This window comes from Prionailurus bengalensis, chromosome C1, assembly GCF_016509475.1.
Source record: "Prionailurus bengalensis isolate Pbe53 chromosome C1, Fcat_Pben_1.1_paternal_pri, whole genome shotgun sequence".
Lineage (NCBI taxonomy): Eukaryota > Metazoa > Chordata > Mammalia > Carnivora > Felidae > Prionailurus > Prionailurus bengalensis.
In genome coordinates this window covers 155,240,831-155,263,487 of record NC_057345.1, presented here as the reverse complement: position 1 = coordinate 155,263,487, position 22,657 = coordinate 155,240,831, and the positions used below count along the sequence as shown (strand labels likewise).

General features: G+C 35.5%; 1 protein-coding gene across 4 annotated transcripts in view; it reads right to left on the bottom strand.

Moving 5' to 3' along the window:
* The window catches only part of LOC122481402 (sodium channel protein type 2 subunit alpha), a 139,305-nt gene that overhangs the window by 33,530 nt on the left and 83,118 nt on the right, over positions 1-22,657 (bottom strand). For all 4 annotated transcript variants that reach the window (XM_043576932.1, XM_043576931.1, XM_043576934.1 and 1 more), the window contains exons 13-17: positions 20,076-20,208; positions 15,531-15,769; positions 9,133-9,306; positions 6,101-6,457; positions 1,675-2,154 (exon numbers count right to left, since the gene is read on the bottom strand). In XM_043576932.1, the coding sequence (XP_043432867.1) occupies positions 1,675-2,154; positions 6,101-6,457; positions 9,133-9,306; positions 15,531-15,769; positions 20,076-20,208 (1,383 nt within the window). The remainder of the gene's footprint in view (positions 1-1,674; positions 2,155-6,100; positions 6,458-9,132; positions 9,307-15,530; positions 15,770-20,075; positions 20,209-22,657) is intronic.

The following is a 22,657-nucleotide window of genomic DNA, read 5'->3' as shown; positions in this document are numbered from 1 at the left end:
CATAATTTCTTCTTAGTTTATATGACACCCTAAAATTAAACATACATAAAAAGAAAAATTGACTTCCCTTACTGTAAGGGAAATGTTGAGCGTTTGGTATGATGTCAAGATAACAAGAGGGGAATATACAGTAAAATTTAATGACTCAATTCTATTTTCTAAATGCCGACCTCAATTTCTGGTAATATACAATACCAGAAATTAGGCCCCACCCTTTCCTTCAGCATAATCCAACCAACTATGCTTACCCCAAATTTTATTAATATATATATATATGGTTATTGTTAAATTTAAAAATAATGACCTTATTAGTAAACATCTGAGTCCAACCAGTTATAGCAATTTGTTGCCTCAGGCTACAAAGTTTTCCCTTGAATCTCATCACTTATTTTGTGAAACTAGGAGCTATGGCATTGTTACTTACATGTTAATTTTACTACCTATATTTAAATTTTCTCTGGATTTCATGTTTAACATCTACTTCTACCTAATGACTGAATTAGCAGTACTACCTGTCTTATAAGCAAGAAAGAATGAAAAATAGCATATTCTTCAGTGATTTTACGTGATCCACATGCAAATACTGATGGAAATAGCTAAGGTTTCCTTCATAGAAATATATTTTTGTTCATAATTTTATTAACTAATGTCTAATTTTTGTGACTGTTATGCTACTTAAAGTTTATCCTTCAGGGCCTCAAACTCCCCAGTTATCTATCTTTCTTAGAATGAAGACAGTACTAGAGGTCTTTCTCTTCTCTGTCAATCAATTCAAATGGCAAGAAAGGATGAATCTTTGTTTTTGGCTGTTATTTTTATGTTTACTCAAGCTTTAATCACTGGGAATTCTGTTTTCATTTTAGTATGGTTAAACAATTAAACACTAAGGGTTTAAATTCTTTCTTCTCTTTATTCTCAACCCTGTGCTTATTAACCTATAAACAAACTAAAAGCACACTCTGGTACTCATACTCTTCTAGGAAATCAAAGAATACTTTAAACTGCCAAGATGCTTAATATAAATTGGCAAGTTCAGAATTTTACATTCTCTAATGTATCATGGCATATTGTTTGTGTAGACACCATGCACTGGTTCAGTAAGGTTAAACACACTTTCAGCATGATTCTTCATCACTACCTTCACTTCCTTAAAAAAACATTTACTTCAGAAACATGAACCTATATGTAAATATCAAGTCAAGATCCCAATCAGATTTTTCATAAATAAAAATATCTGTGCAAACTAAGTAAGATCACATTTTAAGAAGTGTTTCATAAAAGCCAAGTGAGAATTAGAACTGCCCTCTCGCCAAGTATTTTTCTAGTATGTACCAAAAAACACCATTGTGGGAGAATTACAAGGAAGAAAGTGAATAAATGAAGGCACTTTCACAAATCTAAGATTATTTTTTTAAATTAGAAAAATTCATATTAGTCTGCATATTCATATTATTAAGAATCCAAAATGGTGAATATTTGAGAAAATGAGTCAGCATACCATTTGTCTAGCTACATTTTAATCTGTCATCAACTTATCTATCACCAACTTTGCCAAAGAAAGGGTATCAATAGACATTTTCTATTTTCTTACAGAGATGAAACATAACCTTAAAGTAGTCTCATAGTTTAAAGCATACATTATGTCAAAACATCTTTTTATTTAAAAATTCCTACCTCTTTGCTTTCCTCCATATCTGACTCACTGCTGAATTCTTCAGTATTTAAATTTTCAAAGTCGGACTCTCCGACAGCAATTGGTACAGTCACAGTGAGGCTGGGATTGTTTATGAATGACATATAATCACTTTCATCCACAACATATTTTTCGACACTGCTGCCTATGCCACTGGTAGTTCCATTTCCATCTTTGAGATAATTGAGATCTTTGCCTATTTCTATAGTGGTATGGTTGGAAATACAGCTGTCTTTTTTGTTATTTAGATCTTCAAGAGGTTTAATTTCATCTAAAGCCTTTTGCTTTCTAACAAAGGCTTTCTGAATAAATTCACGTAGTTTTCTCTTAACATAATCAATTCCTTTCTGCATCCTCCCCACAGCAATCTGGAGATTGTTCATTTCATTATCATCATCAGTGGCGGCAAGGTTGTCAGAACTGAACGAACTCAAGAGCAAGGCCAGGAAGAGGTTCAGAACCTGAACACAACAGGAAAATAGGTGATCAAAACATTGTGTTGTTTCAGTTGCTCTTAACTATAAATTTTCCAAAATTACTCTTACATCTCATTTTTTTTTTTTTTACTATAGGTATTCCTTTTAGTTTATGATAAACTATTCTGGAAAAGGTGAATGGAATAAATACCTGGCCAATATCAAGCAATACTGTTAACACTATTTCCTTTTCAGTCATTGCAAAATTACTGAAACCACTATTATATGAAACTTCTAAATGAAGTTCAGTTCCAAAGGAGAAATCTTAGTTATCTAGATAACCATACAGTGAATAAGGAAAAAAAAAAGTTTTATTTGGGATGCTAAGTATTTTCCCCATGTGACCTGGATTTTCCAGGACACTGATAATTTATTATAATTTTATTCCTAAAACCAAAGATGATTCCATAAACATGATTTTATTTTTATGTGTTTGTACCAATTTTTGCACGTAGATAACTTACCAAATTAGAAAAAAAATATATAACTATTGCTAAATCAAAAGCCACAGTTTTGATTCAGAAAATCTTGGTCACTAGATCTATAAAATGGCTGAAATACTATACAAAATAGTTATTATATGATAATAATGATGTTAACATCGACTTATGATGGTGGAATCAAGGTATTACCTTGAACAAGATTACTAATTAATCTGTAACTTGAGTCTCCAAAAATAAGCCCGTCTGGTATGAGAGAGTAAAAAGATTAGTGACTATAAACCTATTTACGTACTCAACAAGTATAATTTACTAAGGGATAGTGTATTCAGATGGGACAAGGCCAAGCTGTAAGTTTTTTCCAGGATTTGATTGATAATGTTTATGAGTCTCTGATTATTCAAGCATATAGAGTAAAAAAAGGATATAGTAGTAAAGGGAGCCAAAGACAAAATGTAAATAATAAAGAAGATGAGTCCTAGAAAAGATTTCAAGGAAAACTACAATGAAAAGGAGGCAGCATCCTTGGTCCATTCCTACCTTTCCAATAAGCTAATAAGGCCTACAACTCCTCTGATATCCAGTTACACGTTAGTACAACCAATGGTAGTAAGAAATGTAAAAATTTGTAAGATCCAATAACAACTTCAGATAAGCTGTGAGTCTATCTTGACATCTCTCAATGGCTACACCATGGCTGCTGATATTCATACTAAGGCCTACTCCTTTACTTCAAGAATTTACCAATAAAGTTATATTTTAATGTGCTTTGCTTTTGGATTTATTACTTGGATGAAAAATAGATGAAAGAAAAAATGCTACATTTTGGTTTTTATCCATAATAAAGGTGAATTTTGGTGTCATAATTGTTTTCTAGATTTGATTTCTGAAGGTTTATTAATGAACTGTCTTTGTCTATTAGGACATTTTTTTCTTGATATGTATCAATCAACTCTCCAGAGTGAGATCCAACTTGTATTTTCTCTTCAAAGTACTGAGAAAATGTTACAGAGTACCGTTATAGCTATATATGGCCCACTCCCGTTTCTTGTTAGGAGGGTGGGGCAGTCTGTGGCCCCACCTCTGTCTTGCCTTTGGACCAGGCATCACAATGATTCCTGACACTTGTGGTGGAGCACCATAAGAAGTTTATGTGAGTTCAAATGGCATTCTATCAGTTCGCCTTTGGGGGACTTTTTTCTCTTTAGTGAGGATGAAAAGTAAAAATTATAGGAGGCAGTGCATCAAGTCATTCTGCCTTGTTTAAGCAAATGTAATCTGAACACATTTCCTTACTGGTGGCAAACATGACAGATATTATTACTACCTTAGTTACTCCAGAAATATATCCAGGATATGACAAAAGAAGAAACTTTTAAAGCTGATGGTAAAAAAAGAAAGGAGAGCCTTTATTTTTTCCTTAAAGGTACAGGATTTAAATTTATGTATGTAGATGGAAATGATTATTTTATAGACTATATCTCTTTATTCATATATAGTAATATATGTTTATATGAAATGTCATCATAGGTATAAATACTTCTGAAATTCTCTTCTCAACTTGAATCTTCTGTACAATTACATGTCAGATTTGTCTTATTTCAGTAAATTAATAATTTATATGGGATACCCATCTGTATATACACATATATTTGAAATCAAATTAAATCTATAATACAAACTTATGACTTTTATTTCTGTTCTATATAATCCTAGGACTATCTGTTTCTGTACTATGCAATCTTATACTTCTCTGAAAGCAAGCAAGTTGTACTGGGGATTGTGGTGGCTACAAAATATACCTACAAATTATTTGATACTCCTCTACTCAAAAGTTAAAGCCCAATTCCTTCTTAAGTTGAGTTCTTCTTAGTGACTAGCTCTGATGAATACAACATGGCAGAGGGACAGTGTATGACCTCAAGATCAGAACACAAAGAAAGCTTCTCCTCGCCCTCTTTCTCATGTCACCTGCTATGGGAGAAGCCAGCTGCCATGTCATGAAGATACTCAACAATCCTATTGAAAGGTCCATGTGGAGAGGAACTGGGACTTTGTGCCAACAGCCAATAAGTAACTGGGATTTCCTGCCAATAACTAAGAGATGGAGCCTTCTTGGAAGCTGATCTTTCATCTTCAGTCAAGACAACTGGGTCTCTAGCCAACATCTTGACAACAACCTTATGACAGACCCCGAGTCAGAACCACCCAGTTTAGCTGCTCCCAAATGTATGACCCACAGAAACTAGAGATAATAAATATTTGTCATTTCAAGTCACAGTTCAAATTTCTGGATTGCACACTGCTCATGTTTTTTGTTACTTCAAGAACAGGTCTGAATTATCTGACCCAATATTGAGGAGGTTGAAATCTGCAAATGAATATAAATAAATGATAACTGTTAGCCTTTTCTTCTTCCTTTGGGGAACTGGAGGTTACTTTTATGTGAAAGGAAATTAAGTCTATAAATTATATACTTTAAAATATTGGTTATGTCAGTCCTTGTTCTATGCCTCTGGATTGGGACTTAATCATGAAACGCAGTATAATTACTTAATATTTAAAGTAGAAGAACCTGATACCCTCATTAAGTCTATTGTTTTCTCTTCTCCATCCACTGGGTCCACTGTTGCTTGGTTTGGGACAGTCTACTTTTCTTCCTAACAACCTAATCTTACATCTTAATTAAAAATAATTCAGGTTCAACTCCTTGACAAAGCCTTCCTTGATTATCCTTGCCATTGTAAAGCAATGTTTCCACTTAGTGAACTTGATACATGGTACTTTGTTTTTACATTTTTGACACGTGTTAGATACTTTCTGTTTTAATCCTGTTTGAGTAAGTCATATCACTGTGGCATATATATCTTTTTATCAGCTTTTCCATGCCTCCAGGAACAGTAAAGATGTGTTGAGAATGGTTCATTGGATATAGACATGGTAAGTGATTTTTGAGTCACTGTTACTTGTCAACACTATAGTTTCTAAGTACCAAATAACTTACGCGTGTTTAATGGATTGAGATCATCATTAATTTTTACCTCCAATTTGTAGGAGAACTGAATATGAAACATTTTCAAGTGATACTGTTGTTGATACTTATAAATAAAATGAGTGACTATTCTTAGTAACACATCCATGCTTTAACACAAGAACTGAAAGGTAAAAGCCAGAAATGGCTCTCTCCATGGAATAGTAAGAGGTATAGTGACGAAGAACAACTTTGATTCAAAAGGTATTTTAAGAGTTTATGTTATATGCCAATTATGTCTCAATAAAACTGGAAAAAGTTAAAAACAAAGAATAAACAAATAGTTAAAGAAGACTTATGTGGGTCTCCATAGTCTAAGCTATACCTGGTTCCTGCAATAATGAATAATTGAGGATTGATTTTAAAAAGGCCAAAAACATAAAACATTCATCTGTTGAACATAATTTTTATGGTTACATTGTCTTTTACCAAAAATAAGGAAAATATTTTTACTACATACCACCAGGTTTCCAATCACCATGACCATCATGAAGACAGTAAGGCACATGGTTTGGCCAGCGACTTCCATACAGTCCCACATGGTTTCGATCCACTCTCCACACAGTACGCGGAACACAATCAGGAAAGAGTGGAAGAAGTCATGCATGTGCCAGCGTGGGAGCTCACAATCATTGGAAATCTTGCAGACACATTCTTTGTAGCTCTTACCAAAGAGCTGCATGCCGACCACGGCAAAAATGAAGACGATGATGGCCAACACCAAGGTGAGATTACCTAGAGCCCCCACAGAATTGCCAATGATCTTTATCAGCATATTCAGGGTGGGCCAGGATTTTGCCAACTTGAAAACTCGGAGCTGGAAACAAGAGCAAGAAGGCTATTACTGCCCTGCCTTCTAAAGACTCTGTAAATTTATTTACAGGGAAAATCTACAGCATAACTGTCTTAATTGTAGGGTGGTGGGTTATTTGTGTGTCAAACTATTATCTAGCAAATGTATCAGTTATTTAATACCATGCATTATTTTTCATTCTAAAATAGACTATTTTGTAAATAAAACAATTAAATTATACAGTTCTTAATGGCATTTTAATAATAAGATACACCAAAATTTCCAGAATCTTACATAAGCATATGTAATATTCTTTTTGTTTTTCTATGGGAAACTGATATATCTAAGATTGATGGTGATTAATTAGCAGAAACTGTTTCAAAGAAGTGGAGGCTGTCATTACTTAAAAGCCCAAAGTAGATACATTTTGTAGTGTACTTGAGATGCACAGGTACAGATAAAGTTAACACAAATTATACAAGGTACAAGAGAAAAACCAACTAATTTCTTTAAATCTTTAGATTGCTTTAATCTTGCTGTTATCTTTAGTTGGCTGTAACATCAGGCTGTATTTTATAGGAGATTTATTACACCGTAATCCCCCTGCCCTTAATTGCGTTTTCACTTTCTGTGGTTTCAGTTTCCCACAGTCAACCATGGTCTGGAGGCAGATGATCCCTCTCCTGACATATTGTTAGAAGGTTAATAGTGGCCTAACAGTTTGTCACAATGCCCACGTCATTCACTTCACTTCATCTCATCACATAGGCACTTTGTCACCTCATATCATCACTAGAAGAGGGTGAGTACAATACAGTAAGATATTTTGAGAAAGAGTGACCACATTCACATAACTTTTTTTGTTTTTAATTTTTTTAAACGTTTTATTTATTTTTGAGACAGGGAGAGACAGAGCATGAACAGGGGAGGGTCAGAGAGAGAGACACAGAATCTGAAACAGGCTCCAGGTTCTGAGCTGTCAGCACAGAGCCCGACGCGGGGCTCGAACTCACGGACTGACTGCGAGATCATGACCTGAGCTGAAGTCGGCCGCTTAACCGACTGAGCCACCCAGGCGCCCCTCACATAACTTTTATTAAGAGTATATTGTTGTAATTGTTCTGTTTTATTATTACTTATTATTGTTAATCTCTTACTGTGCTTAATTTATAAATTAAATTTTACCACAGGTGTGTATGTATAGGAAAAAAACAGTATATATAGGGTTCAGTACTATCTACATTTTCAGGGGGTCTTGAAACATATCCCCACAGATAAGGGGGGATTACTTGAACTACTTTATTTGAATAAGAAATACTTGGACTTAAGGAAAAATATATATTTTGTCAACTCTTATGTCTTTAGTGACTTAATAAATCAACTCATTATAGTGTGTAAATGGCTTGCACCACTGTACTTGACATGTTGGTTGTATTATTAGCTCATGGAATCCTCTAAAGTACCATTTATAGTTCAACTGAAGCAGTGTTTCATTTCTGATGTTTCAGGAAATGTCAGGCCAGGAGTAGTGCGTTATTTAATGGCATATAAGTGATCCAAAGGAACAAAATATAAGCATCAAAATGTTTAATTTATTTCCAGGGAATAATTAATGCAAAAGAGCCTACATACTAAGCAAAACACTAATGATATTATTTCCTATCACTTCCTACTTCCCCAAACTGAATCACAATCATCACAAAGATTTACTAAACACTTTTTAAAGTACTTGCCCATACTACTTGTTATACAATCATTTCTAATCATTTCTGTTGTTGTTGTTTGGCATCCTTCTAGGTTCAAATTAGATCCATAGCTATCTAGATGACTAGGTAAGGACCTTAGCTGTAAGGATCTCAACTCAAATTTGATCTTTGAAGGCAGTAAGGGAATTCTCAAAAGACTTCACAGCAAACTCTTGAACCTAATCACCATTAAGATAAGTTACCGATAGGAACTTGTCTTTACAAATTATATACAACCTCTGTTATTTGAAAGTAAATCACAAAAAGAGCCAACTCAAAGTAATAGCATGATTAAACATATCACACTTGAAATGGAAATGTGCCAAGTGATATTTTGTCTCTTAATTTAAAAGATTCGTGAACTGATGAATATAAAGATCAAATAAAAGACTTTGTTTAAAATTAATAAAACATAATATAGGCAACTCTTCTTAGAGACTGGATTTGGTGACTTCCTGGTTGGCTGAAGGGGCAAATGCATGGGAAGCTCTATCATCTTCTCTTGTCTACTCTACCCAGTCTCAAGTCTTGACTTCTATGGGGGCAAAGTGGGCAAGTCCATAATTCTTGAGCCTCTGAGAGAAAGGTGGCTCGTCCTAAATCTCAGCCAAGCCTTATGAATGGCTAACTCCATATAACTGAAAGATGAATATTGTGTTGTTTAATTGTGATTTGGATTTATATATGAATCCTTTTTTTTTCTCCCTCCCCATTAGCCCTGCCATTCAATCACTAAAGACAGAGCTGTTGGCTGTTCATTTGAATGAACTTCATCTATCCATGAAAGCTCTGATAAAGATCAGAGTACTCTCTGATTGTGGAGAAATCCAGTTTGTTTTTAAATGTATTCAAATAATATTATAACTGTGGGAAATCCTATAATTCTTACTAGATAAGAGTGATGTCTGATTATATTAATTATAAAAACATTACGGATACTCCCAGTTAATTTACCAGCCGAAATGATCGGAGAACTGACAATCCTTCCACGTTTGCCAAACCGAGCTCCATTAAACTAAGGCTCACGATTAAGCCATCAAAAATATTCCAGCCCTCTTGAAAGTAATAATATGGATCCATGGCAATTATCTTCAGAAACATTTCTGCTGTGAAGATCCCAGTGAAGACCTAAATGAGAAATGTTATTACACAAGTGAATACTCTTGAAAACACTAATAATTATTGTCTCCCAACAGACCACAATCCAATTACAAATTTTAAAAATTGGTTTAGGTCCAACAAATCAGTAACCTCAAATGGTCTGTACTCAAGTCAATATTTAACTGTTTATTATATTTAAGGCTTATTAAGTGATGAGGAGTACATGAATTAAGACAATAAAATTAATATTGTCATTTTAGTTATCTTACATGAAAGGTTCAGTTAAATCATTATGGTCACCTGCTCGGCTCTGTCTTGTGCTAAGAATATTTCACATTAGCTGTAATAAACATGGTCACCACCAGCCCTACTGATGGTAAGGATACTAAAAATGAAAATTATTTTCCTGACCAAAAAGAAGCAGCATTCTCCATTCTCTGTTTCCTTACTCTACAACTATTTCAACCTTTCTCCTCCACATGTCTTCAACTGTTTCCTTATCTTTCACTCTCAGTACTTCTGCGTCACAGAGAGGTAACAGAGGTCAGCCAACCTGAACTTTCTCAGTGTTCCATCTACCTAACTACTTATATCCAAACCCATGCTTTGCTCTAATTTCTCTGCCTGTGTTCTGTGTCTCCTTTGGTCTTCTCAAAGAATTCACCTCAATTAACCTGTAGTTTTAATCTCTTCTTGCTACTGACTGCTTCCAATTGGGATTTTATAGGGAGCAACGGACACTCAGTCCTTCTCTACCACCAGCATCATCAAAGAAACTCTCCTTGCATTCTACTTCCCCTGTTAGCTACCCCCTATACATCCTCTCCTCATGGCCCAACTTCTTTAAGAGGTTGGGTATTTGTCTATTAGTTCCATTTCTTCAACTTTACAACATATCAGTTAACACAACCTGCCTTAACCAGTTTCACCAACATAGCCACCAACATCACCGTTGCTAAATTCAATTGAAAATTTTGCAGTTATCTTGCTTACCTCTTCAGAAGTTTTTTCACATTGTTTACTGTTCCTTGTTCTTTAAAATATTTTCTGTTCCTGGCTTCAGTGATCCACACCTCCCTGGACACTTCTCAGTTGCTTTTCTTCTAACAAATTATTCGATATTGGATTTCTTCAGAGGTCTCTCTGTCCTGGAAATTCTTACTCTAATTTTCCTTTTACAATAAGTTTACACTTTGAGATTTATTTTTCCATTCAAGCACATCTCCTGAGGTCCAGAAATATATACCCACTTGTTTATTCAATACTTTCATTGAATGGCTATTTTACAGGTATCTCAAATTCAACAGATCCAAAATTCACCTTAAAATTTTCTCTGCACAATCTTGCTTCTCTTTTGACACTAACTCAGTAAATGAACTCACTCTCAAACTTGGTGACTATCTCAGAAACCTGACAGTCTGACTGACTTTTCCAAATATCTCTCGAATAATTCAGGTTGAAATTCATCCATGCAGGCATTACCAGCTTATTCTCCTTTTATTGTTGAGTAGACCTCCATTGTTCGCATATTCTACAGGTATTAAATACTGTGTAACACTTTTTGTTTCTTTTCTAAGCAATCTTTTTGCCACCCAATCATATGTGCTAATCTTTTCATATATTTTACACTTACATACACTGTAAACTCTTGCTTTAAAAAATCAGCTGTCTTTTAAAGAAATTAAGGAAAAAAGACAGTCTTTTCTATTTGCCTACATTTTTAAATTTTGCGTGACCATCATTCCCAGATTCAATTTTCCATCTAATATGCTTTTCTCCTTCAGCCTGAAGAACTAACTTCCTTTGGCATGTCTTGTAGCATAATTCTGGCACAACTTCTCTGTTTTTGTTCATGTTAAAGTCATTTCACATTAGCTTTTGATGGATAATTTCACTGCAGAATAATAAGTTAACTTTTTCTTTTTTTCTTTCTTTCATCAGGCCATTTTCTCATGGACTGAATTATTTCTGATGAGATATCAGCCCCAGTCTTCTGGCTGTTTCTAAAAGTTTCTTTTATTTTCAGCAGCTTGACTAAGATTTGCCCAATGTAGTTTAAATTTATCCTTGCTGATGTTCACTGAAATTTTATAATTTAATTTCAAAATGTCTAAATTAATATTTGCCACCAATTTTGAAAAATTTTTGGCCATTGCTTTTTCAAATATTTGTTTTGTTCTACTCTTCACCCTTCTCCTTCTGGGTCTCCATTATGCAAATATTAGACCATTTGATGTTATTTTGCAGATTAGGAAGACTCAGTATACTTTTCGTTTTGGTTTTTCTCTGCCATTCAAATTGGATCATTCTATTGATTTCCTTCAGTTTAGCAACCCTTTCTTCTGTTGTCTGCTTTTTAAAAAAACCATCAAATGAATTTTTCATTTTAAGATTTTTTCTTTTTAGTTCTAAAATGTCTAGATGATTCTTCGTTATAGTTTTCATTTTTTCCTGCTCATACTCTCCATCTGTTTATTCTTTATGACCATTTACTTCCTCCAGAGCATTAAACACATTTATAATAGCTCCTCTAAAGTCCTTTTATGTTGATGCTAGCAATTCAGTCATTTCTGGATCTATTTCTATTGAGTGTTTTTTTCTCTCAACTAAGACACATTTTCCTATTTCCTTCACATATCATGCAATTTTTTATGTGATGTGATGTGTTGTAGAGAATTCTGATCAATTATTTTCCTCTGAAAAACAATGATTTTTGTTTTATCAAGCAATTAGGTTACAGGTTGGCCACCTGGAATTTATGGTAGCTATGTTTTATATTTGATTAGGGCAGAATGATTTTGGTTTATTCTTTGTCCTAGCTGAATTCTAATTCTTCGGCATAGTCTTTACTTCTGAAGTGCAGCCCATGTGGGGTTTCAAAGAAAAGCTTGAAGTGTTTGTTCAGTTTCTCTATCTTGGTTGGCTTCAAATTCTAAACTCTGTTGTGAGGTGTCCCTTTTTATTCTATTTTTTGGAACTGTTTGCAAAGGATTGGTGTTAATTCTTTAAAAATTTGATAGAATTCACCAATAAAACTATCTGGGCCTAGGCTATCCTTGTAGGAATAGTTTTTTTTTTTTTTTTCTAATCCAATTTTTACTTACTACAGGTTTTTTCAGATTTTCTATTTCTTCTTGACTTAGTTTCAGTAGTTTGTTACTTTCTAGGAATGTTTCCATTTCATGTAGGCTATTAATTTGTTGGAATAAATTATTCATAGTATTCCTTAAACTTTTGTTTATGTAAGGCCCATAGTGATGTCCCCTATTCATTCCTGATTTATTTTAAATTTTTATTAAAAATTTTTTAATGTTTATTTATTTTTGAGAGAAAGAGAGAGAGAGAGAGAGAGAGAGAGAGAGAGAGAGAGAGAAACAGAGTGCAAGTGGGGGAAGGCAAAGGGAGAGAGGGAGACACAGAATCTGAAGCAGGCTCCAGGCTTTGTACTGCCAGCTAAGACGCAGGGCTCAAATTCACAGACATGGGGCTCAAACTCACGAACTGTGAGATCATGACCTGAGCTGAAGTTTGATGCTTAACTGACTGAGCCTCCCAGGCACCCCATTCCTGACTTTTTTTATAAGTCTAGGTGAAGATTTATCATTTCTGCTGATCTTTTTATTTTTATTAAAAAAATTTTTTTTAACGTTTTATTTATTTTTGAGACAGGGAGAGACAGAGCATGAACAGGGGAGGGTCAGAGAGAGGGAGACACAGAATCTGAAACATGCTCCAGGCTCTGAGCTGTCAGCACAGAGCCCGACGCGGGGCTCGAACTCTCGGACCGAGAGATCATGACCTGAGCCGAAGTCGGCCGCTTAACCGACTGAGCCACCCAGGCGCCCCTCTGCTGATCTTTTTAAAGAGTCATCTTTTAAAATGTTTATGTATTTATTTTGAGAAAGAGAGAGACAGAGAGGCAGCGTGAGAGGGGGAGGGGCAGAGAGAGAGAATCCCAAGTAGGCTCCGTGCTATCAGTGTGGAGACCAACGCAGGGCTTGATCTCACAGAACTGTGAGATCATGACCTAGCTGAAATCAAGAGTTGAACACTTAAAACGACTGAGCCGCCCAGGCACTCCATTTTTCATTGATTCCTAATTTAATTCCATTTTTGTCAGAAAAGTATTTTGTATGATTTCAATCTTTTTAAGTTTATTGTGGTTTATTTTATAACCTAACATATAACCTATCCTGGGTAATGTTTCATACGTCTTGAGAAGAATGTGTATCCTGTCCATATATTTTCCACTATTCCATGATTCATCTCAAAATGCAATTCTTGCCTTCCTTAACACATAAAGACAAGTTCCACTTTGAATTGTCCATTTGTTATTTTTGTCTTTCCAGCATCTACTCTCCTAGAAATGTCAGATTTGGATTTTTTTTTCTCTTTATAATCCACTCATTTACTCTGTCTTCAGTGATAAGAAATGGTACTGGTGTGCTCAAATAGGGTATTCTAACTCTAGAATCAGAGTAACTGACTGGCTTAGAAATAGTCGTGTAACTACAACCAGGCCAACAATATTCTACTCTTAGACCTTTGTTAAAGTAACTAGTTAGGAAGCACGATCCTTCTGCTCAGGTGTAAGATGAAAGTTGGTAGAATGCTGCCATCAATAGAATACCCAGCCAGAGATGAAGGAAACATATTGGGAAGAAGTAGGGTCAGAAAATGACTCCCAATGACATTGCTGGAGAACCAGAATCTAGATAGGTTAAAACATGGAGCTGTGCCCAAATGGACATTAGCTACTTGAGGTAATGAATTCCCTTTATTTTTGCTTATTCCCATTTGAGTTGTTTCCTAATATCCACCTCCATAAAGTTTCTTTCATCCATTTCTCATTTTTTAGAAATAATGTTGTAGAGGTTCTTATATAGGTGAAAATTTGGACTAGGTAATGTTACTGTCCTTTCCTACCCTCCAGTTCTATGATTTCTGACCACAGTTTGTAGGAGTCTCTGAAATAGCTTTCAGAGTCTCTGATATAGTGTTCAGACCTCCCATTGTTCTGCCAATTTCTCATGGGTACAGTTGCCCCAACTGTAAAATACAGACAATCATAGTATCTACCTTAGGACTGAATTTATGGGAACCTAGAAAGAGGGAGCTCATGTAAATTTCATTTCTCAGGTTGGGAGGTGCATGAGAACTTAAGCCACTTACATTGGTATCAATATATTTTTGTTGCCTGAATTTATTCATTTTGTTTATGTTTTTAATGTTTACTTAGTTTTGAGAGAGAGAGAGGGAGAGAGAGGAAGAGAGTGAGAGTGAGTGGGGGGAGGGGCAGATGGAGGGGGACAGAGGATCCGAAGTGGGCTCTGCACTGACAGCAGAGATCCCGACATGGGGCTTGAACTTAGGGACTGTGAGATCATGACCTGAGCCAAAGTCGGATGCTTAACAGACTGAGCCACCCAGGTGCCCTCATTTTGTTTCTCAGTGGAAGATCACTTTCCTTTCTATCCCTCTACCATATAGCCAGTGAATGTTAACACAAATTTTTAAGTGAAAATGTATGCAAAAATTCATCATTATAAATTCTTAAATTTATGGGAAAAATTCACACAGAAATAATAATCTCTATGTGATATTTCCTCCCAAAAGAATTCATCTTCAGGTGTTTATAAATTATATTTCAAAATTATCTAACTTGGTATATTTTACAGTTTGATTGACAAATGTAGTCATGTTCTTAAGAATCTATTCCAAATACCTGAGAAATACACAGAATCTTGTTATCATAGACCAATGTCCTCTGTAATTCATAATCATTTTTCTTTTTAAATTCATTTATTTATTTTGAGAGAGAGAGAGACAGAGAGAGACAGAGAGAAGCAGAGAGAGAGAGGAGGAGAGAGAGAATCCCAAGCAGGCTCTGCACCAGCAGCACAGAGCCTGACATGGGGCTCGAACTCACAAACCAGGAGAGGATGACCTGAGCTGAAACCAAGAGTGGGATGCTTAACCAACTAAGCCAACCAGATGCCCTATAATAATCTTTCTAATGGATGGGCAATTTAAATTTAATTCTAAATCAAATTGTACATAAAATTTTCAATTCTTTCCCACTCCTTAACTGTAGCAATATATTTTTTGTTGTTGAAAAAGGGATGTTAAACTTCTGCTGTCCAGGTTTACATGGCCAATTAATTCATATTTAACTTGAGGGCGATATATGAAATTCCTTAAAGCAATCATGAACTCTTTCAGTGGGAAGAGGAACCCTCAGTGAGTCTTACCAGGTTTCCAACTGACAGCACGCTGCTGAATTGCTCCGTCATAGGATAATGCTCCATGGCCATGAAAAGAGTATTTAAGACAATGCAGATGGTGATGGCCAGGTCAACAAATGGGTCCATCACAACCAGGTTGACGAGATGTTTCACCTTTAACCATGGTTTACAGCAATCCCAAATCAAACACATGTTAGCAAATTTGTACCAGCAGGGTGGGCATTTCTGTCTGGATTCTTCAAGTTCTGGAAAAAAAAAGTTACAATACTCATGAAAACTGCTTACTTTCTATTGAGCAGCATTTGGTTTAAATTGAAAGTGAATTTTTAGAAATCTAAAGTTGTCAAAAGGCCTTAATGGGTTAATATGATTGTGGAACAGGTTTCACCTATCGTGGTTTTGCTGTAGAAAACATGGCCACAAAAAGGCTAGTGAACTTTCCAAATCTATTTTGGCTAAACAGAATTTCTAAGATTCTATCTGCAATATTAAACTGTCTGAAAATTATCTTCAAGGATATCCAAAACTAATGGGTAGGACTTGGGTTAAGCTCATCCATGCTCCAGATAGAGCCAGATGCATATATGTTATCAAAGAATCCCTCTCAGGAGATGTCTTAAAATCTTTATCAGTTATCATACTGAATCTCAGTTTCTTGGATTAGGTATGTGTTTTGAGGCAAAATGAGATATTTTTGTCAGTGTCACCAGTCTTAGTTAAAAAGTTTCCAGATAAGCCTTGTAAATACAGACTTGCATACTGAACTCATCAAGATTGTTTTTCTCTATATTTCATTATTTAACTAGAGGGCACAAAAGAAGAGAAAATATGTACCTTAAGGAACTGGGATACTCACTGTTAGCACAAATCAATGTTTCAACTGGGACTTATGTGCTACTGGTAAAATACAAGAGGATTTTCGGTGGAACATATGTAGAACTCATAAATTTTCATGGTGTGAATTTATTTTAATGTATTAAAATGTGTAATTATCGTATCAAGCCTATAAAATTTCATATCAAAATACATTATTTAAGAAAAAGGTACAATGGTTTCAAGAAGCATTTCAACTAAAAAATAGGAGAGAGAAGAGAGATTGCACAGCTCTTTAAGGTGATATTCAAAATACTGAAACTTGGTAAATACCGGCAAAGAATTTTGGAGAATTAGGAAGTGGGAGATTACCATCTTCTTGGGTAAGATGTTCTTTTAATAAACTCTTGAGTGGGAAGAGACTGGAGAACTTGTTTTCTGCCCGTGTTATTGCTTCACACCTGATTACCTGCTCTGCTAAATATGAGACCACCATTTCTTAACACTAAAGTAGAGGGAAAGATTCTTTTTTAATTCATGACATATTTGACTCTGATCAGTTACCTTAGTATTACTATAGTAGCAACTGTAATATCCCTCCAAACCTGGTATAATTTACTAGAAGCTAAACTTTGTGGGAGAGAAAACAGCATATGGAATTGGTAAACATGACCACAGCTAATGATTTTTTTGTTTTGCTGATAAACATTCATTATTAGCTAATGCTGTAAGTTTACCACTTCCCTCTAGGAGATTAATTTCCTAATTATTTTTAACAGAAGTCTATTGGAGATAGATTCTTCAGTGATCTCTTTAGGTATTAAAATTCTTCAAGTGCACAGTTTATTCTATTTCTCTTAATATGTAATTGTGTAAATAATAAAGAAGAGTTGAGGTATACATCAAAGGCAAAATATAATGATTAATCACCAGTTATTGCATAGATGTTTTTAAGACTCCTACATAACATCATGCTTATACTGAAGACAAAAAGATGTCATTTACAGTAAATAACAAAAGAGAAATGAAATAATGACTCTTGGTCTATGTAGTCAGAATAAGTTATTTTTTAAAATGCCACTTGTCATTCAGTAGATAAAAAGAAGCAAACAGGAATTGTGTAGAAAAAAAATATACCAGAGAAAAGTTCAAAAGGGAAAATTCATCCAGTGTTGCTCATCTTGACACCAGGAAAAAGTGGAGCAAAGTTGTTTTAGTTCTAAAATAAAATCATTCAATTATTCATGCCAGAGAGAGAGAGAGGGAGAGAGAATGACAGGAGAGAGGGAGACAGAGACAGAGAAAAATAATCTTACATTTTAAAACAAAACAAAGCAGTCATGAAAGAACGACAGCCATTTCTCCATTATTCCTGTGTGGATTATCCGCAGTGGGATTCATTTACATCCCAGTTTAGATGTTTTGTTGGCTCTCCTCAATTCCTCAGGTGTTTGTAACTTTCCCTCTCACTATCCTTCCCATGGATGTGACCAGGAAACATTTCTATGCGGTTTTTGCATTTAAAACTTGAAAAGCAAACAATTTCATTAAATAGGAGGCTATTCATTACCATGGACAATGGAGACTTGACTGTAGTTCAAAAGAAGAAAAACAAAAGATGCCAGCCAGCTGGATCAACAAGCCTGGTTCCAAAAAAAAAAAAAAAAAAAAAAAAAAAAAAAAAAAGGAGGGTAAATTAAACCATGATTAGCTTTGAAGGAAGATCCCCAAATAAGCAAATTATGTCAACTTAAGAAACCTTTCTACTGTTAGCAGGAACAAAAATAGGAAGGACCATATTAAAGACAGCTCTAGTATGCATGTGTATGTGAAGTATTGCTAACAACCAACATAGATCAATGCCACATTCCATATAGCCAACGAAAAACAGAATGAAATGTTACCATTGTCCCTCACAAAAGTATAAAGTCACAAAGCTCTGCAGATATTAAACCAAACACTCAGTCTCCTGCTTCCTGAATTATACATATTTCTAGGACATCCTAGGCAACTCCATTGAGATACATTTCAATGGAGAGCCATTTGGGTGCACTCATTTTGAACTCCATATCTTAGTTAGTGGACAAGTCCAATCTTGTGGTGGATTGATGTTTTTCAAGTAATTTCTTATGTTAGCTCAAACTTAATGGTATCAGAAGTGCAAAGTAGGACTGTTGATTTAGACTTACCCTGTCTCCTTCTCTACTTCTTGCTTTAGGGAGCAGACATGCTGCTGACATCGGTAGCAGAACCACTGGCAGCTTCCTCTCAGTGGTTTTGCTATGGCAAGGAGCAGAAGACCAGAGAATCTTCAAAAGATTTACCTGGAGGGACAGGGAGGAGCAAGCTACTGGCAGCTGGGGGAGAAGAGGGAGTGCAAGCTAACGCAGGCGAGGTTGGAGAAGAACGTACTGAGTTTAATATTCCATAGAAATCAGTGAAAAGATTTCTGATACTGCAGTAGGATATTATAGAAATTGGGTCTTGTAATATTGACATGGCTGTGATATATTCAGCCATCTACACTGTGGGTTTTTCCTGGCTGTGACTTTTAGGCTTTGGTACTGGTATTAGTATCAAAGGATCTTTGCATTCAGACTAGAAAAGAATTATTCCAAGAATCCATCCAATACAAGAGAAACTATAACTAACAATAAGAAAGCCATGTGCCTATGCCTCATCTCTCATTCACCATCTCTCTTTTTTTTTCCTTTGACAAGTCTACACACACATACACACACACACACATACAGCTTGGGAGAGGGCAGAAAGAGGGAGTTATAACAGAGATAGGGAGAGAAGGGAGAAGGGGGTAAGGGAGGAGGATAGAATATATTTTATATGAAAGTATTTTCCAAGTAGTTGAAGTTGATAGTTCATATTTAAATTCACTTACAGCATGGAAAGACACAAATGTGAATTAACAAAAACAATGAAAATAAAACAATAATGATAATATTTATTAACTGCCTTCTAAATTCAGATACATAGGTGCTTTATATATGATGTCTCAATTCTTACAACAATCTTATGCCTAAACTTCATTATCTGCATTTTACTGATGGAAAAACTGTGGTTTAGAGTCATAAATTAACACATTTAACATGTAGCAGAGCCAAGAATTGATCACAGATCAAGCTGTCCCCAAAGTCTTTATTTTGGCATTATAAGGTCCAGACGTCTAAACAATATGTTAACCACTCAGAAATATAATCTGCAGCTAAATAAAGAGATGATATATTGTAATACTCTGGTCAGAGAGAGGCAAGAGTAGTTCTAAAAATTCTTTAAAAAAATGCTTCAAAGAGGTTAATATAGAATCCTAATCCACATTTTTAATTTATATTTCTGGTTAAATACAAGGACTTTATAACTTGTGTCTTAAGCAGTTAATACAATTCAAATGGGTTAGCATCATCATGAAAATAAATATTTATAACGTTACTCTTTTCATTGTCATGCACACAACAAGCTTCAACAGTTTAGAATTTAATCTACAAAAGCAGTATTCCAAGTATATCTTGAATTTGCATTAGCTTCCTGGAGACTAAATGTAAAAATCTATTCGAGATAGTACAATCTATGTGTTGTATGTGGATTTTACTTTTATCTGGTAAGAGCTATAATGCTGGTATGGTGTAAGGTCAGGAAGAATTTTCTTGGAGTTTATGGAAGTATTTTGTTTTTATCATTACCAAAGCACCACCAAGTAGCTCTGCTGTAAGGCTTTTGACGTACCTTCCATAGTGTTGGTCAAAATACTAGCTAGACTCATTGCTCTTTGCCTTGCTGTAGGATCTTCCAGCAAGTCCATGGAAACATGGTAAGAACTGGATCGTCTCTTTCTTAGTTCTGTTTCAGTAGTTGTGCCCTGAAAATAAAATTTCAGATAAAATAACTATTACTCTTAAGGGTAGCAAAACCCAAAGCGTTCCTATAATAGGTGCTGCTTAACTAAATGTCCACCAGATGAGAATAGCTCATTAAGACATTGCTGGAATCATCATTCTTGGGAAGTGTTTGAAAGCCCATCAGATTCTCACCCTTCAGGGATGCCTGGGTTTGCAATCAAGCTGGACTTTAATTCCTCCCCCTTGGAGCTTTTGACTGGAGGGATCATGCCTACCATCATATAGATGACTTTTAGCATTCCAATCAATCTTACCTAGGACTTCAGATTCAAGCTCATTGTTCCTTGATTTACCCTCAGGTTGAATTATTAGACCTTTATAGACACATATTCATGTGGTTTAATGTATGGAAAGAAGTTTTAAGGTTTCCCTAATACTCATCAGTAACAGTTCCCCTAAAATGTGAATTCCACTTGTAAAATGTTTTTGTTCATTATCAACAGGTAGCATTTCCTAACATCCTTAACAATAAACGTAAAATATTAGAACAAATCTGCAACTGTCTTACATTTACAAAACAACTCCAAAAAAATCCACAAAACAACCCATATCCTTGGCACTGAAACTCTAATTTAAGGCAATAACACCAATTTTAGGAACTTTGATTTTTTTTTTTCAACGTTTATTTATTTTTGGGACAGAGAGAGACAGAGCATGAACGGGGGAGGGGCAGAGAGAGAGGGAGACACAGAATCGGAAACAGGCTCCAGGCTCTGAGCCATCAGCCCAGAGCCCGACGCGGGGCTCGAACTCACGGACCGCGAGATCGTGACCTGGCTGAAGTCAGACGCTTAACCGACTGCGCCACCCAGGCGCCCCAGTGGAACTTTGATTTTTAACCATGATAAAATGATTTGATGATTTTCTATTCCAAAATAAACTCACCAAGATTATTTCAACATGGGTGGAAATTTATTCCTACTTTAGGAGATCAAACAATGAAATTAATTATCACAGGAAGAAAGGGCAAAACTCATACTTTTCAAATGCAGATCTGAGGGCCAATAACAAATAAGTCATTTTTAGTTCTCTGAGGATTCTCCCTATTTCTGAAAAAGCAATATGAGTCCTGTTCATCTACTTTGACTTTACTGTGGGATGAGTAATATTATGTTATTAATCTGCATACCTCTAATGTAGACATATTCAAAAGCAAAGTTTCCACTTAACTGATATGATTGCCATTAATGGCGATAAACATCTATACAGGTCACTCTAAAAGTAATTTTTCATAGAAGAGAAATAAAATTAATGAGAAAAAATAACCCTTCTCTGATGAAACTAAAGCTCTTTAAATCAAAAGGTTATCTCCCAAAAATTAAAATATTTGGCCTGGTCAGAGGCCAGTCAGAGGACGGTCAAAACAACGTCTTGAGAAAAAAAAAAAAAAGGTCACTTACAGTTCATCTAGTCTGTTTTGCTCTATAGAGAACTATATGTACAATCCTAGATCTGTCTAATCTTTAATGATAGATTTCTGAACCTCTAATGATATTACTGAGGAAATTCTTAAGTTAAATTGCTTCCATTGAATTTATGTATAGAGGATACTGTGTGCTTTGGAGGGGGTCATTTGCCTTCAGCTGTTTCTTTTCTTTTTCTTTTTAATTTTTAAATGTTTATTTATTTTTGAGTGAGAGAGAGAGGAAAGAGGGTGAGCAGGGGAGGGGCAGAGAGAGAGGGAGACACAGAATCTGAAGCAGGCTCCAGGCTCTGAGCTGTCAGCACAGACCCCCATGTGGGGCTCGAACCCACAGACCCCAAGATCACGACCTGAGCCGAAGTCAGATGCTCAACCGACTGGCCACCCAGGTGCTTTCAGCTGTTTATTTTCTATTCTCATTTCCCCCTCTGCAGTCTCTGAAAACCTACTCCTTCATCTACACCTTCAGCTCCAGCTGCACCACAGGGTAGTGCCCTGCCTCTCAGCACCTGACCACAGGATTGAAGAATGGACAGGACAGAGGGGGAAATAAAAGGACCTCGCTAAGCTCTGCTTCAAATGGGTTCCAAATTGCCTTCAGAGATTTATCCTACCCTCTCTGATAGGGCAGGAGTTTTATAGTAATTACTGAAAATGCTATTTCCTGAGATTCTCTTTGTATTTATGCAAAGAAGTTGTGGATTTGTTTTTGTTTGTTCAATTAACATTTATCAAGATCAGTGATGCTCATACTTTATTATGTGTAAGAATCATGTGGGATGCTTGTCAAGGAAGGACTTTCCCTGACTTGGTTCTCTTCAGTCTTTTAGTCTGAGTAAGTCTCAATCGGCCCAGGAATCTCCATTTTTTTTCCCCCTTAAATCACTTTATTGAGGAATGACTGACATGTAAAAAGCTGTATGTATTTAATGTATGCAATTCAATGAGTATACACTCATGAATTATCATCACTATCAAGGCCACAA